At 40.9% G+C, this 14,719-nt stretch overlaps 2 protein-coding genes across 2 annotated transcripts in view; one reads left to right on the top strand and one right to left on the bottom strand.

Annotated features, from left to right (window-relative positions):
* Positions 1-2,406: 2,406 nt before the first annotated feature.
* LOC118223374 (potassium voltage-gated channel subfamily S member 2-like) lies at positions 2,407-5,798 on the top strand. Its single transcript, XM_035409807.1, has 2 exons — positions 2,407-2,814; positions 3,278-5,798. The coding sequence occupies exon 2, from the start codon at positions 3,319-3,321 to the stop codon at positions 4,750-4,752; it is 1,434 nt and encodes a 477-aa protein (XP_035265698.1). The 5' UTR covers positions 2,407-2,814; positions 3,278-3,318; the 3' UTR covers positions 4,753-5,798.
* A 4,314-nt stretch (positions 5,799-10,112) lies between these two features.
* LOC118230831 (serine/threonine-protein kinase 3) overlaps positions 10,113-14,719 on the bottom strand; it is a 77,981-nt gene continuing 73,374 nt past the window's right edge. The window contains exon 11 of the mRNA XM_035424217.1: positions 10,113-11,449. Within this exon, the coding sequence (XP_035280108.1) occupies positions 11,291-11,449 (159 nt within the window). The 3' untranslated portion in view covers positions 10,113-11,290. The remainder of the gene's footprint in view (positions 11,450-14,719) is intronic.

Below are 14,719 nucleotides of genomic sequence, written 5' to 3' on the forward strand. Positions count from 1 at the left end.
TCCCTGTGGCCCTTCTCTAAGAGCAGCTGAAGGGAGTGACACATCTAGGCTGAAGGAACTGAGCAGAGATGATTGTGCTCTATCATCTGCTGCTGTCGCACTCCCTCACACACACTTGGGTTAGCATGAGCCATGAGATGAACATCTAAGCACCAGCAATCAAAGCAGAAGACGCATACGAACAATCCCGCCTTTCCCAAAACCAAACTCGTTCTTAATCTTAATCGAGCATGTATGCAGTTCCTCAAGAACTGTTACTTGCACATGCTTTTGTGTAAACTCTCCCTTCCTGTTGTCAAAGATACAATGAAATTCCTTCAGAAGCCTTGTGTTTGTAAAAGCCCTTACCTCGTCATGAGTTTTCACTCTGTGTACGTGTGATGTGGCCAAGGTGAAGCCATAGGAGACTCAGTGTGATGTGATTCTGTCTGAAGCATATTAAAGTTGTTTACTTTATGTTCTGCCTCAGAGCTGGGAAACCTTGAGGCTGAGAGGATGACATGAATGTCAACCCATCTCTGAGAACGATCTCTTTAGTACCTGTGAAAAGAAGAGTCAGGGAGCTTCGGGTTGTCGCTTAATCCTTGTGTTGTCTTCATATTATGCATGTACCCTGCGTCCACAGGGTTAGAAATCTTACCGGGCCCCCTGTTGTAAAGTCTGTTCATTGAATTTTAAACCCTAAATCAATATTTCTCATATAGAAACAACCTGTCACTCATCAATAAAGACTGTTTTTCTACTTCACAGTCCAGGGAGACTATATTTCTTCAGTCTGCCCACTTGTTTTTACTGCAAAACACAAATAATTTTTTTTTTTTTTTAAATAGATGTGTGGCACTTAACTTTGATTATGACTTTTGAGTTTGTAAATGTAGGGTTAAAACAGACTCATAAGATAATCTTTGTATACTGATGATGTACTCCGTTTTATAACATAAAAAGAGCAATGCTTAACGTTTTATAATGGTAGGGTCACCCCAAGAAAAGTAATCAAATTTCATGGTGAACAATTTTAATTTAGGGCTTTTTCACTGCTGTTTAACTCAGAAAATTGTCATTTTGAACCAAGAACAACAAAAAGGTTAAGCACCAATCTGGTAACTCTAGGGTGCAGTATGTGACCTTCTGGTCTTCCAAATGGGGGGTATCAATATGTATTGGGTCTTATGTGAGACTTATGAATTGTAGGTGATACAATTTTTGAAGTTCAAACATTGAACTACATTTGGTTCCATGCTCTGGTGTGGATAAACATATATGTTGACAGCATCAGGGGTCCAAGATTTCAAAGAAAAAGGGGGATCTGAATCTCAGGTTTTGATTCATTCTAATATCATCTACTGAACACACAGACAGTGGAGGCATTTCTCTGACCATATAGGCATGACCCACTTTAGTGTTGCTGTGGCATAGGCCAAATGGTTTGGACAAAACAAAGTTAATCTAAACATGCATTAAACCAGTGTAAAACAATAGACGTTTCTGAATGTTAATTGTAATCTTACAATGTCTTGAAAAGGATAACGCCACACTGTATTGTGTATTTTGTGTATTATATAAAGAGATATGACGTGAACAACAAAGCAAATAATAACGGAAGTTCCCAAAGGAATAGAAAATATTCAAAAGATGCGACTCTCTGAAGATCGATTGTTTGTAGTTTAGCAGAATTATAATTAGTCATCAGAACGAGCCTGTTTGTTTTCTGAATCTTTTCCGGATAATATATTACAATAATGATTAGGCTACTTCTAGTGGGAAATGCGCGTCTAGTACATAAATGCCATTTGATTGGATGATTTCATTTCCTATTAAGCGTTTAAATGCGCAATAAATTTTACCTGTCAGTAACTTATATTGCCCTCCACAGTTCGTTGACTCGTCCTGTGCCATTACAAATGGTGTATGTAATTGAATAGGAGGAAATAAGACCAGTAGTGAGTCGTGTTTGTCTTGTCACAGTATCGGACGAAAATAAAGGCTTTCTCAATATTCGCAGAAAATAAACTTGGCTTACAGTGTCATTAACAGTCATCATCCACATCAAGACAATTTAATGATTTTTGCCATATGCGCGCAACTCGTTTGCGGCTACATTCCCTAAAATGTAAAAGCTCCTTTGATGCACCAATAACAATGATGTTTCATATAAATATCACAGGCCTGGCTTTGTCTATTGGTCTCGTTTAATAAAAATAAAAATAAAGTAATAACAATAATTCTACGAAATTACACATGTTGATATAGCCTATTGTTCGTGGGAATTCGAAGAAAGCATATTTGGCAATATTTTCCTTAGTGCATAGTCATCTGTACTTGGCCCTTTACCTCTCGTAACGGCTGCGTAGCCTACTTGTGACGGTATACCATATTACTGACTTTTGGCTGTCTCTGAGCTGTCTTTTCAGCACCCGAAAGGCATTGAAATGATTTCGAAGGTAGTATGTGTTGCTGCGCACAAACAGGCTGAAACCCTTTTGGAGCTGAAAGGAACTCCCCTCGCATAAAGCGTGTGTTGCGCTGTTCAACCTGGTCTCTTTTTTGATGGCGAACATCATTTGATGACGTAAAAGAGGAATAATCAGAAGAGAATAGGAAAAAATATTCTGTTTGGAGAGAGGCATCGCACTGGCTGCCGGGAAACCCCTTTATCTGGATTGTAGCGCATCATCTTCACACAAACACGTACTGGAGTCATAGCAAGACACATCCACGTATCCACAACTTTCACACCGTGTACCTGGGACTCAATGGAGTTGACAAGCTGGATCCTATGCAAAAACGAGGACCGTGAAGAAAACGATTAATGCAGTAAGTGTCGGTGTTTTCCCCTGAACTTGTTTTAATGGTCCGTGAATGTATTTAAACATACATGTAGCCAAATAGAATAGAGCGAAGAAAGAAATGGCTAAATAAAAGCCATGCATTTCTTTTCGACAAGAACTTTGTCTTTGTTATTATAGATCGATATCCCGAAGTCAGTGTTGCTACCTGCTGCGAAATCGTGGACTTCCCAAAGTGTGTCCAGTTTAAACTGAGACTGAATTCCATTTGTTAAAAGATTACATGGGAATTCGCGGACAGGAAATTTCAGAACAGTCAAATTCGCCGAATCAACGTAAAAATAGAAAAACAATCAGGCGGATTTTAACTGTATGCATAAGAAAATCAAGCATTTTATATCAATTAATCCTCTCTGGTGATGACAATGCGCTTATACTTTTCCTGGTGTGAACGGTCAGTTTCAAAAGTGCTTCTGCCTTTCTTTCTACAGGACCTGTTACCTGTTACGACTCCGAATACCATACTCCAGACATGACAGGACAGAGTCTAGAGGAGCTGAACGGAGCTCATTTTGAAGACAATGCAATACGCATCAACGTCGGGGGTTTCAAAAAAAGACTTCTGTCAGACATGCTGTCTCGGTTTCCCGAAACCAGACTGGCTCGTTTACTACGATGTCAGTCAAAGGAGTCCATTCTAGAATTGTGCGATGATTACGACGACAATGAAAAAGAGTTTTACTTCGACAGGAATCCGGCGCTGTTTCCCTACGTCTTAAATTTTTATAACACCGGCAGACTGCACGTCATGGCCGAACTGTGCATTTTCTCATTCAGCCAAGAGATAGAATACTGGGGAATCAACGAATTCTTCATTGACTCCTGTTGCAGCAACGCTTATCACTGCAGGAAAATGGAGCCCGGCCGAGACGACTGGGACGATAAAAGCGAGGAGGGGAGTACTGCCTCCTCGTTCGATGAGCTTTTAGAGTTTTATAATGACGCGACAAAGTTCGACAAGCAGCCACTGGGAAGTGTGAGACGACGGATCTGGCTGATGCTTGATAACCCTGGGTATTCCATTGCCAGTCGGATAATCAGTGTGCTTTCCATCCTTGTTGTTCTGGGTTCTATTGCCACCATGTGCATGAACAGCATGGTCGAGTTTACGTTGTATGACAGCGAGGGGCAGCCGCACGAGGATCCTCGCTTTGAAACTGTGGAGCACTTCGGAATTGGGTGGTTCACGTTCGAGCTGATTGCGAGGTTCTTAGTCGCTCCAGATCTCATCCACTTCTTCGAACATCCTCTGAATCTCATTGACCTAGTGTCAATCTTGCCGTTCTACTTGACACTCATCATAAACCTAGTGGCGGAGAGCAGCCCAGCACTGGCCAACCTTGGGCGCGTGGCGCAAGTACTGAGGCTAATGAGAATCTTCCGCATCCTGAAACTAGCGCGCCACTCCACTGGACTCCGTTCCCTCGGAGCAACGCTAAAGAACAGCTATAAAGAGGTGGGCCTTTTGCTACTTTATCTGGCTGTGGGTGTGTCGTTCTTCTCCGTGATGGCCTACACCATAGAGAAAGAGGAAAACGAAGCACTGACTACCATCCCCGCGTGCTGGTGGTGGGCCACAGTCAGCATGACCACTGTTGGCTATGGGGACGTGGTGCCTGGGTCTATAGCTGGGAAACTAACTGCATCGGCGTGCATCCTTGCTGGCATTCTGGTGGTTGTGCTTCCTATCACGCTCATTTTCAACAAATTCTCCTTGTTTTACAAAAGACAGAAACAGTTGGAGATTGCAATGAGAAGCTGCGATTTTGACGAAGGCATTAAAGAGGTTCCATCTGTTAATTTACGGAACTATTACGCACACAAGGTGAAATCTCTGATGGCAAGCTTGTCTAATATGAGCCGGAGCTCTCCCAGTGAACAGAGTCTAAACGAATCTATAAATTAGAGCACCTGAGCTGTACAAAATAGGTTATAGAACGGGGTTATGGATTCACATCATTTTGACTAAATGAATTATGAAAATCTGCGACCAAATAAAAAAAAAACAGTGTTCCTTCATTCAGTATGCTGTTTGAACCCTGCATGAAACTTCGTGTGTTGTTGGATCGGGAGCCACCAACCTTCACAAGTTAGCTTTGGCTATGGTGTATCTCTTGTTGCTTCTTCCGTAAGTGTTCGCTTACACATTTAGTGAGAAAATGTGTGCCAGTGACCTTCCACTCATTGTCAATATGACGACAATTACTGCCAGCAAAATAGCCTATATGTGTACTGACAACAGATGCAAACTATTCGGTCGTGAATCCTTGACCTTTTTTGTCTAAATCAAAACACAAAGGCAAGGGAAAGGTAGGTTATTACTATAAAATAGACATTAGGCTACTATATAGGTCAAACAGATAATATAAAATTGTTAATGGATCAAATAGTTGAGTGTAGCCTACGTGTGGTTGTTATGTTGTGGCATCAGCTATTACGTGGATAATTTCATGCCGGAAATATATATTTGGACACACCAACATTTGTCTATAATGTCAATCTGATGTTTGAAATATAGGCTAAGATACAAACAGTGTACTCCACAAACTACTACACATTGTTGAGTGAGCAACACATAGGCCTATTAGGTTTAAAATAAAAAGGTTAGAAATTATTCGAAAGTGTAATAGTTGAATGTGACTCATAGCAAAAACAAATGTGATGTTAAAAAAAGTTTTGAGCTGCATGGACATAAAACACTCACACTTTTCTTTTTATTTCAGTTAGGCTGAACTAAAAAGTCCACAAATATTGAATTTTAACTGAACTCGTTCAGTTAAAGTTCAATTGTAAATTAATTTAGAACATCCTACAGGTTTTATATATTGTATTTTTATTATTTTTATGTAGACTGATAAAATAAGAAATAAAAAATGGTATAAGAGATGTGTTCTTGGCGTACATTCATGTGACCACGTCTAGTCTTCAAAATAAACGTTTTAATGGGTAATATCTGATGTGATTGTTCTTTAGATTACCATGAAAAATGATAAAAACAAGGATTTTCATGGGGCGGTGATAATATCATGTTTAATGAGCATATTAGTTGGCAAAACAGACGTTTGCCATGGTTATGAACATTTTCATGGTGGTTTATTCAGTCAAACATGAGAAAACCGGTCGGTATGATTTTGGGTGGGGTTTGCTGGTTGCAGAATGATGCTTGCTGGAACTGTATAACCCTGAATAACTAATCTGGCCTCACATAAGGGCTTCCAGTTGAACAACCTGGTTGAGGATTTCAAATTTCAGTAAACCTATAGACTAATCAACCATTTTCTGTTAATTTGATCCAGGCTTTCATATACCCACAGCTCTCCTTCTGATTTCATGCCCATGTGATTTTGTGGCCTGCCAGTGCATCCATCCATTATCTATACCCGCCTATCCTGGGCAGGGTTGCGTGGGGATGCTGGAGCATATCCCAGCGTGCATTGGGCGAGAGGCAGGAATAAGCCCTGGACAGGCTGCCAATCCGTCAGAGGGCTTACACACCATTCACTCACCATTCACTCACACACTCATACCTATGGATTCGAACCCAGGACCTTCTTGCCGTGAGGGGACAGTACTACACACTGCACCATGGCCTGCCAGTTACAGGTGGAACACGTTTCAATGTAGGAATACACACTGTCAAAGTAAATAAAAGCATTCATTAACTGGTTCAATTTATGTGAACGCCACAGGGAGGCAATGTGGAAATACAAGGTGTGGGTTTTCAATACGGCAAATATTTTAAATGTGTTTTGTAGGAACGTATACCTCAGAAAAGAACTCGGAAACTGCACACCTGTGGAAAATGTTCACAAACTGAAACAGTACACCTCTGGATATTCCAAAATCAAGCTTCAAATGAGCCCACAGCTAATATGCTGAACAAAAAATGTAGATTTCAAATCTGTTTAACAACAATGCCCATTGTTCTGTGGCAAGCATAACGATACTGAACTCTCGCATCTGCATGTACATTACCTTTTCAGCAACCATACATGATGCTCAACAGGAGACAGATAAGTGTCTGAGGAGGGGAGGAGTCTGTATGCATCTACTGAAAATGGTGAAACTGTATATAAAACGCACACAAAGGTTGTTAATTAACCTACTCATAGCCACACGAAAACAAAGTGAGGACAACATAAGACGACATTAAGCATAATGTGTTAGAAATGACCCAGCTTTTATCCATAGCCTTTTAAAGCATTTCATTGAGCAGGATTCTGTCCTTCAGTGCTAGTGGGGCTTATTCATTTAGCCTGACATTTCCTTTCCCGAGGTGACTGGACTGTCACTGCTGAGCACTGCCTATCAATTATGGAAAAGAATACTGCATTTAAAGATCGGGTAGACCGCAAAATTGGCGAACAACAATGTTAAAAGAGAAAGCTGATAGGCACTATTTGACACAAACTGCTCTTCAACTGGATTTATGAAAAGGACAGTGTGTGACAAGTGTCTCAAAAGAGCAGCTTTGTCGTTTTTAGATTGGAAGCATTTCAGATAAGACAGTGTGTCCTGCACTAGGTTACTCTGATCGACCGTAGTGCGATGCTATTCCATGGCTATCCCAAAATGTGGGAAGTCGTATCATTTGATGCCTATGAATTCTCATTACCAGACACCCACCACCTATTACACCATCTTCTCCACATATGTCAGCACCGGCCATGACTTCAGTGTTTGATGAATTAGGACGATCGTCACAGCCAAAAGCAAGATCAATCACTGCAATTGGCAATACATGACCTTTGACCTAAAGACGACAGCATCTGTAGTTAATGTGGAGCAGGTAGGATCTGACTAGATCAAGTAGGGCCTTCAAAATCTGACCAAAACACAACTGTGTATGTGGTGGTACTGCACCAGTGGGAGATGGCATTCAGGGAAAGCCAGCCTGCCAGGGTTTTCTCCTCTTCATCCAGATGTTTAAAAAAGAAAAATGCGACATCACTGACACGAGCTCAAAACAGCTTTCAAACACAACACCTGCATTGTAAAAAAAAAACAAAAAAAACAAAAAAAACGGCAAATTGTTTGGAAATTGTTTGTGAAAATGGCCATCCCATAAAATAACAGGATTTATACATTTTCTTCCCGTTGACAAATGGTTTTTCACCAGCACCACTGCTGCCAGTCTTTTAAATGTTTTTTTACAGGATGTTTTTCATGAGTTCTGCAATTCATTCAGGGAGGGTTTAGTTTATGTTTCTACAGAACGAGACAAAAACGTTTCCATTATTTGCTCAAATGACTATTTGGTAATAGTATAAATTACAATTTCACTGTTCAGTGACCCACTTAATATTTTCACTCAGAATAGCAGTCCCATTGCTTTATACTAATTTTACAGTGATGTTTCACTTCCTGAGTTTTTAAAATATCATTTCAATTTTAGTATGCGTTTTTTCAGCCAGTCGGTTTTTGATATTTTAGGTTCCCTACAGACATTTCTGACGATCGGCTGGCAGTGGCAGATATTGAGGCATTTGGTGGTCTAAAGTGGGAAAATACACTCCAATTAACTGCAGAGAAACTTGTCCAATGATGTTATGCCGCCAGAGGTTGTATATTAAATAATTTAATATTTAAGATATTTATCTTATTTTTAGTTGGATGGCTTCCAATGGCACAAGTACCCGGAGAAGGAAAGAACTAGCAGCACAATCTAAAACTGATATTTATTTTTACAATTGTAAATAAGCACCAAAAAATGAATCTTGTAAAGTCAACAGAAACATAAATGCACTGTACAAACTGCTTTTTGGAGTTACTTGAAATACATTTTCTTGTTTTAGACTATAAACCCAAATGCCCCGATGCCAGTGACTGTGAACTCCAGATAGTGAACTAACACTTATATTTAGTAAAACATATTTTTGTAATTAAGTTGCAGTTTAATAAGGCATTTGTAAATGTAAAAGTATGCAAAAGTGCAAGCTAAAATGTAAGTAAAATATTAAGGTAGAATTACATATTTAAAGGAAACTACTTAGTATGGAAAACCTAAAGTTGATTTCCGTGATAAACTTAAATTTAAGGTTATTTTAAGGGAAGAGTGGAGCAGAAATTGAATGTGATTTACGCGACGAGGTACAGATGCTTCAGGGCATTTAAATGGATCCTCCATACAACCCCAGACATGTGCAAGTCAGTGAGATTTTTATGTGCAACTCATGATTCAGTGATGGGACCAATCCTAATTATGTGGATACATGCAAGATTTGATATAGTCATAAATACTACAATCATTATAAGCATGTTTGCCCCCATATAACATTTCAATACGTTTACAACAAAACAAATTAAACAAAATTCATGAGCAGTGTCTCCATCCTATTTTAATGTTTCATTTAACAATCCTCTACTGCCAATTAAAATGGAAGTAAATGTCATCTATAACACAGCAGCCCTTCGAGCATGACACCTCCAAAGCAGGATGAATGTCACAGTGCACTATTGCTCAGGGATGTTTTGTATTTTTTCTGTGGGTGAGTTCAGTGGGAGCCTTGCATGTTTGTCTCAGTTTGCTGGCTCAGATTCAGCCTTGAGAGACCAGCCTACTTTAAGTTCTCACTGCCCTGTAAGGGCTGCCCAGGTCATTTCAGCTACCGTATGTACATTCTCCCTATTTATTCAAAAATGCAGAAAAATACATACCCTCACGGTAAGCATAAATTATCATATATGACGTTTACCACAGCCCAGATTTGGCCAGAAGTATTACTATTACACATTATAATATATATTATTTATAACACAAAACACTGAAGTTTGATTGCAGAGACTACCGATTAGGAATGTATACAAGTCAGAAAGGTGTAATTAATGGTTAGCCTAGTAAGAAAACAAGCTGTGTTTATAACATGGAAAAATGCTGTCTAAAGAGGCTTACAGAAATGAGCTGTTAAGTTAAAAGTGGTTCTAAAGTATTTTTTCAGCCAAAATACAGTGAAATGTGGAAAAACTGCATTTTCTGCCAAACTGCAGATTTATTTTGCTGTAGATCTGAGTCTGCCATACCACAAACCAATTATGCTCCCTTTGTGGAAACATACTTTATATACAGCGGCCTACTGTGCTGGAATGACTTCAAATGAAATCAAGGGAATAAAAATGTGAGAAAATTATAAAGCGATGGCTGACCGAAAAGTTGGAGAGGAGACAGTTTTACGAAAACGTTGAGCTGGCCATCAACAGACCCCCAGACACGAGGAAAAAACAAATAAAAATGATCTTTAATGCCAAACACACTACAGAAGACATGCCTTTATGCAAATGTAAATGTTTATTTATAAACTCATATAAACAACCATCTATGGAATTTCCGGAATAGCGTTTGAAACATCCTTGGTTGCTGTTTTTCATGTTCCGCTTGGTCCCCATAGCGTACTGATGAGTCAAAAATTAAATTATACCCCTCAGACCTAAAAATGTAACATTCCACACATCCTAGTAGTTTCCTACACACAAGGGTTCTATCCCTTTAAACATTGTGAGTATAAAGCCAACATCACCTGGACTTTAAACCTTTTTAAGGCACCCAGATTCTTCTATCACTGCTATAACAACAGGAGTCCCTCTCTAAGTTTCTTTGGTTTCAAACATTCTGGAGCCCTACACTTGCACACCTAATAAAAGTCAGTGAGGATTACGCAGGATGAAATTATATAAAATAATAACAATAGGAAGATGAACAGCCGGGGCAAATGATCCCCAAAAACCCTTCATACTCTATATTCCTCTTTTAAATAATATTTAAGTATATTAGCATCATTATAACCAAGTATTTTTAAGTTACTTTTCACTTTCTCCAAATTCGGACAGACAGCAGACAATACAGAGGAGGGTGTAAGGAAAGTCCCGGGGTGGACTGTTCGAGTGGGTGTGGCCAGGGTAGGGGTGGAAAGGAAGAAGTTTTTTAAAAATTTGGCCAACACTCTATACATTGTGCTCTAGCCATGCCCCATGTTGGATGCCTGGGCCTATCAGTGTCAGATAAATTATGCCAGACGTAAGAAATGCCCCCAAAGTTCAGCTGCTTTAGCGGGAGTGGTCTGGGAGGCAGTCTTCTGAGGGAGGGGAGAAAGGAGAGGAACCTGTTGTGAAAACAAGCTCACCATTGAGGATGGATGTGGCCCGTTGCTACTGCTTACATAACCTGGGGCCAGGTAGTGGGGTTACGCCCTCCAGGAAGGCGGAATGTTGTGAATGTAATCTGGAATGGAAGGGGAGGGAGGGGGAGGGGGGGAGGGAGGGGGAGGGTCCAAGAGAATGGATCAACGGGCACCTCTGCTTTTGGTGGGCGGGGCAGGTTCAGCTGGCGAGTATGCTGACATGCTCAGCGTCGGTGGGAGTGGTCTCATAGAGAGGCCCCTCCTCTTCCTGTGACCGGGCCCCTGGCAGCCTGCAGTCCCGGGGGTGGGAAAAGAGCCCCTCCCCCCACCTCAGAAGTTCTGCTGCCGCCGCTTCTTGGCGTCCATGGCGTCCAGGATGGGCTGCCGCTTGGCGGTGTAGCGCTGCCTCAGCTCCTCGATCTCGCGCTCCATCATGGGGTCCAGGGCGCTAAGCCGCATCTGCAGCTCCTCGAAGCTCAGGTTCTTCAGCTGCAGGGACGGAGACAGAAGCGCACGCGGTCACTGGAACGGTAAACCGGATGTCATTATAGCAACTGAGAGCGCGTCGGTAAAATCTGGTTAGGGTGGCAAAGAATGCCGTCGATGGTAACGATTGAACTTTTTACCGTTATACTCAATGGATTTCCAAGCTGGATGTGGTGCAACACAACACACCACCACAACATGGTGGACCATAAATTTTATTGGTACAACAGCAGCCAGAGATTTATGATCGCTCAATAATGAGTTACCGTGCCATTGTGAAGAAGCAGCCATATGGCAGCCAATCAATTTCTAGTTTTGGTTTTCTGGCAGCTAACCAATTGATCAAACTCAGACTGAGCAGGTTAGCTACCAAACAGTCCATGGGTAAATTTCAGCACTTAGTACTAGGCTTTCATTACTTTTTTCAAACCAGCTCTTATCTAATTAACTACATTAACAAAGCTTACTAAACCTATTTTGTCGACATTGTCTTGCACTACATAGCTGTGTTCATATACCACTAACCAGCAAGAGCTGTGATAGCTATCGAGGTAATGAGCTCCACTTTTGCAGATCAGTATTACAATTTTATCTATTATAGGCCTATCACCTAGCAACATCACCATAGCAACACATATTTTATTTGCTGTCGTGCCTCCCTGCCGAATTTGCCTGCACTGTCCCAAAAGTGTCATTCTGCAGTCTACCATCGACTGCGGTCCATGTGAACACAACATTAGTGATGGGAGAGTGGAGACTTTGTGAACTCTATAATAATGGGCTGGGGCAACCCCTTGATGTCAGTCACTGACTTGCCTGAACCATCAGCCCTCCCCCTTCCCTGCCAAAAACACTGTGATTGGTTCAAGCAGCTGATATGACATAGTTGCTCCTCCTAATTCTGGGGCTCAAGAAGCCTCTGCCCATTTACTACCAAGCCTATCCAGAAATGTAGTTCTGTCATGCCAGTAGATACTAAACAGTTAAGGAAAGAAGAACCCATACACTGCATACACAAAGACGCAGCAGCAAGAAAGAGACCAAAAATCCTCAACCACGTTCCCTTTACCTCCCCAAACAGACCGCTTCCAACACGGAGGACGCCAACAATCGGAGTCCATGTCTGCAGGGGACCACCAGACTCACAGTGGCAGCGGATGATAAAGTTCCTCGTCTACGTCAGCGCTCATAATGCTACCAAACTTTCGCTCTCCAGAGATAAATGAAAACCTGTCCTCCCTCTGGCAGACTGAGGCAGCAGATGGTTAGTGCAGTCATTGGCTGCGGCTAAAACATGTCAGTCGTCTTTCAGAGCGTTTACAAAACTTGTAGACTTCAAATAAGGAAAAAATAATCAGGGACGCTGACATGTATTAAACTTTCGGGTCGATAAAATCAGGACACGTTTCTCTTTTTCTTTTTGCGCAATGAAATGCTTAGCAAATCACTTCAGCCTGGAGAAGGAGAATGAGCAAAGGACCCCAGAGGCTTTCGTGAATATAAAAGCAAATTACGTGAGGAAGCAAATAGTTCATCCATCCATGCTCACAGCATCCTTCCATCTTGAGGCTAATTTATGGTGACTGCACAAAGTCTGTTTCCAAGCAAGGGTTCAGAATAATAGCGCATTAACCATCTGTTACAATTTCCTTCTGAAATGAAGTGGGAAGAATTCATCTTCATTTATGTCTTTTCTGCCTCCTCCCCTCCCACAGTATTTGATCCGTGCAATTCCCACACGAGAACGCACGGTGTGAAGAGAGAGCATTATGGATTCAACAGATTCGGGGATAAAAATGAAGTTAATCAACTTGGAGCCAATTACTGCCTGCTCCTCACGTGTTAATGAGCACTGGTCATGCGTGCACACTGAGAACTGGGGGAATTCTTGGAGCCTTGAAGGGATTCAAAAATATACCCGTTCCAGCTCTGAATCCAGCATATCGCCTCAAATGAGCGTTTTTATATGTCTGCGTTATGCACGATTCACTATGTCCATATGCTTCTTGTATGAATAAACTACCACTTTTGTTCTCACACTATTTAATTGGCCTTGACCTGTTCTTTTTTTTTTTTTACACAAGATACTGAAAAACACTGAAACAATTCCAGTTCTGAGGTACAACTGAAACTCCCACACAAAAACAACTGGGGTGGAATGAACCAAAAGAATTAATCAACTCAACATCCATTAAATTCTATTTGTTGTGTGTCTGTGTCTAGATGGCGAAATAAATGCACAGTAATTACTGCTCCCCTTAGAACAATAAACAGGAGGTAAACCATCTGAATTTAAACATATTTTTTCATTGCTTTATAAACAAGACAATCTTCCACTCCTGACCCAGTCAAACCGTCTTCTACATTTTTCACAGCAAGCCCAAAACTGGGCAGTCTGAACAAGGTCTGTCAGTTCCTGTTTGCAAAGGCAACCTGAAATTGAACACACGCCACTGTCTATTTTCTTCTGAGAGTCCGTTTCTGTTCCAGATCTATGCCCACGGGTACAATACAGTACAAAAAGGGTGTCTGTTAAAATTACCTCACTGATGCTCCATTCAGCCTGCAGGTTTACATGCAGCCTTAGGACACAACAGCACGAGTTAAGAACATAAAAAACTTCATAATTACGATTAAAGTTCACTTATTTTCTTTGCATACGGTCAATAGTCTTGCAGTATAAGAACATATGATGTCATAAACAGAACTGTCAACAGCCCGGATTTAACCAACACCTTAACGGTGAGCAACAAATAAATGCACATTTTCATTTTCATCAACACAAACACTGTGGCAAGATAAGAAATGATCTAAATCAACCTGTGGATCAACTTGTGGAGAAAAAAGAATCCTTCCATTTATTTGTAAATCACGTCAGTCATGTTGATTGAATTTGGGCCCTTGGTCAATCAGAGTTCCATGTATCACCACATATTAGAAAGTAATCCTAGTACAACATTAAAAGGTATATACACGCCATACACTGACTGCAAGGGTTTTAATTTTGTTATGTTTACAGTACGTACACTCAAGAAATATGACTTGTTCTAAAACTGAATAAATATTTTGAGGAGCACAAACAAACACACAGTTGACAGAGTAAGGGCCTTGTTTATCATCTGGTTTCTATAATCTTTCATTGTTTTTAATATCTCTGCATATTCATGCACTGGCTCGAGTGGTGCGTTGGGCCAGGCTCTCTGGATTGGAACTAGGATTAAGGCTATGAACGGGCACTATAACAGTGGCTGAGGGCATAGTTCTGAACAGCCC

This window comes from Anguilla anguilla, chromosome 1 (genome assembly GCF_013347855.1).
Source record: "Anguilla anguilla isolate fAngAng1 chromosome 1, fAngAng1.pri, whole genome shotgun sequence".
Classification (NCBI taxonomy): Eukaryota; Metazoa; Chordata; class Actinopteri; order Anguilliformes; family Anguillidae; genus Anguilla; species Anguilla anguilla.

Bases quoted from the DNA above. Each gene is read 5' to 3' on its own strand.
- LOC118223374 (XM_035409807.1), top strand. From the start codon at position 3,319: ATGACAGGACAGAGTCTAGAGGAGCTGAACGGAGCTCATTTTGAAGAC.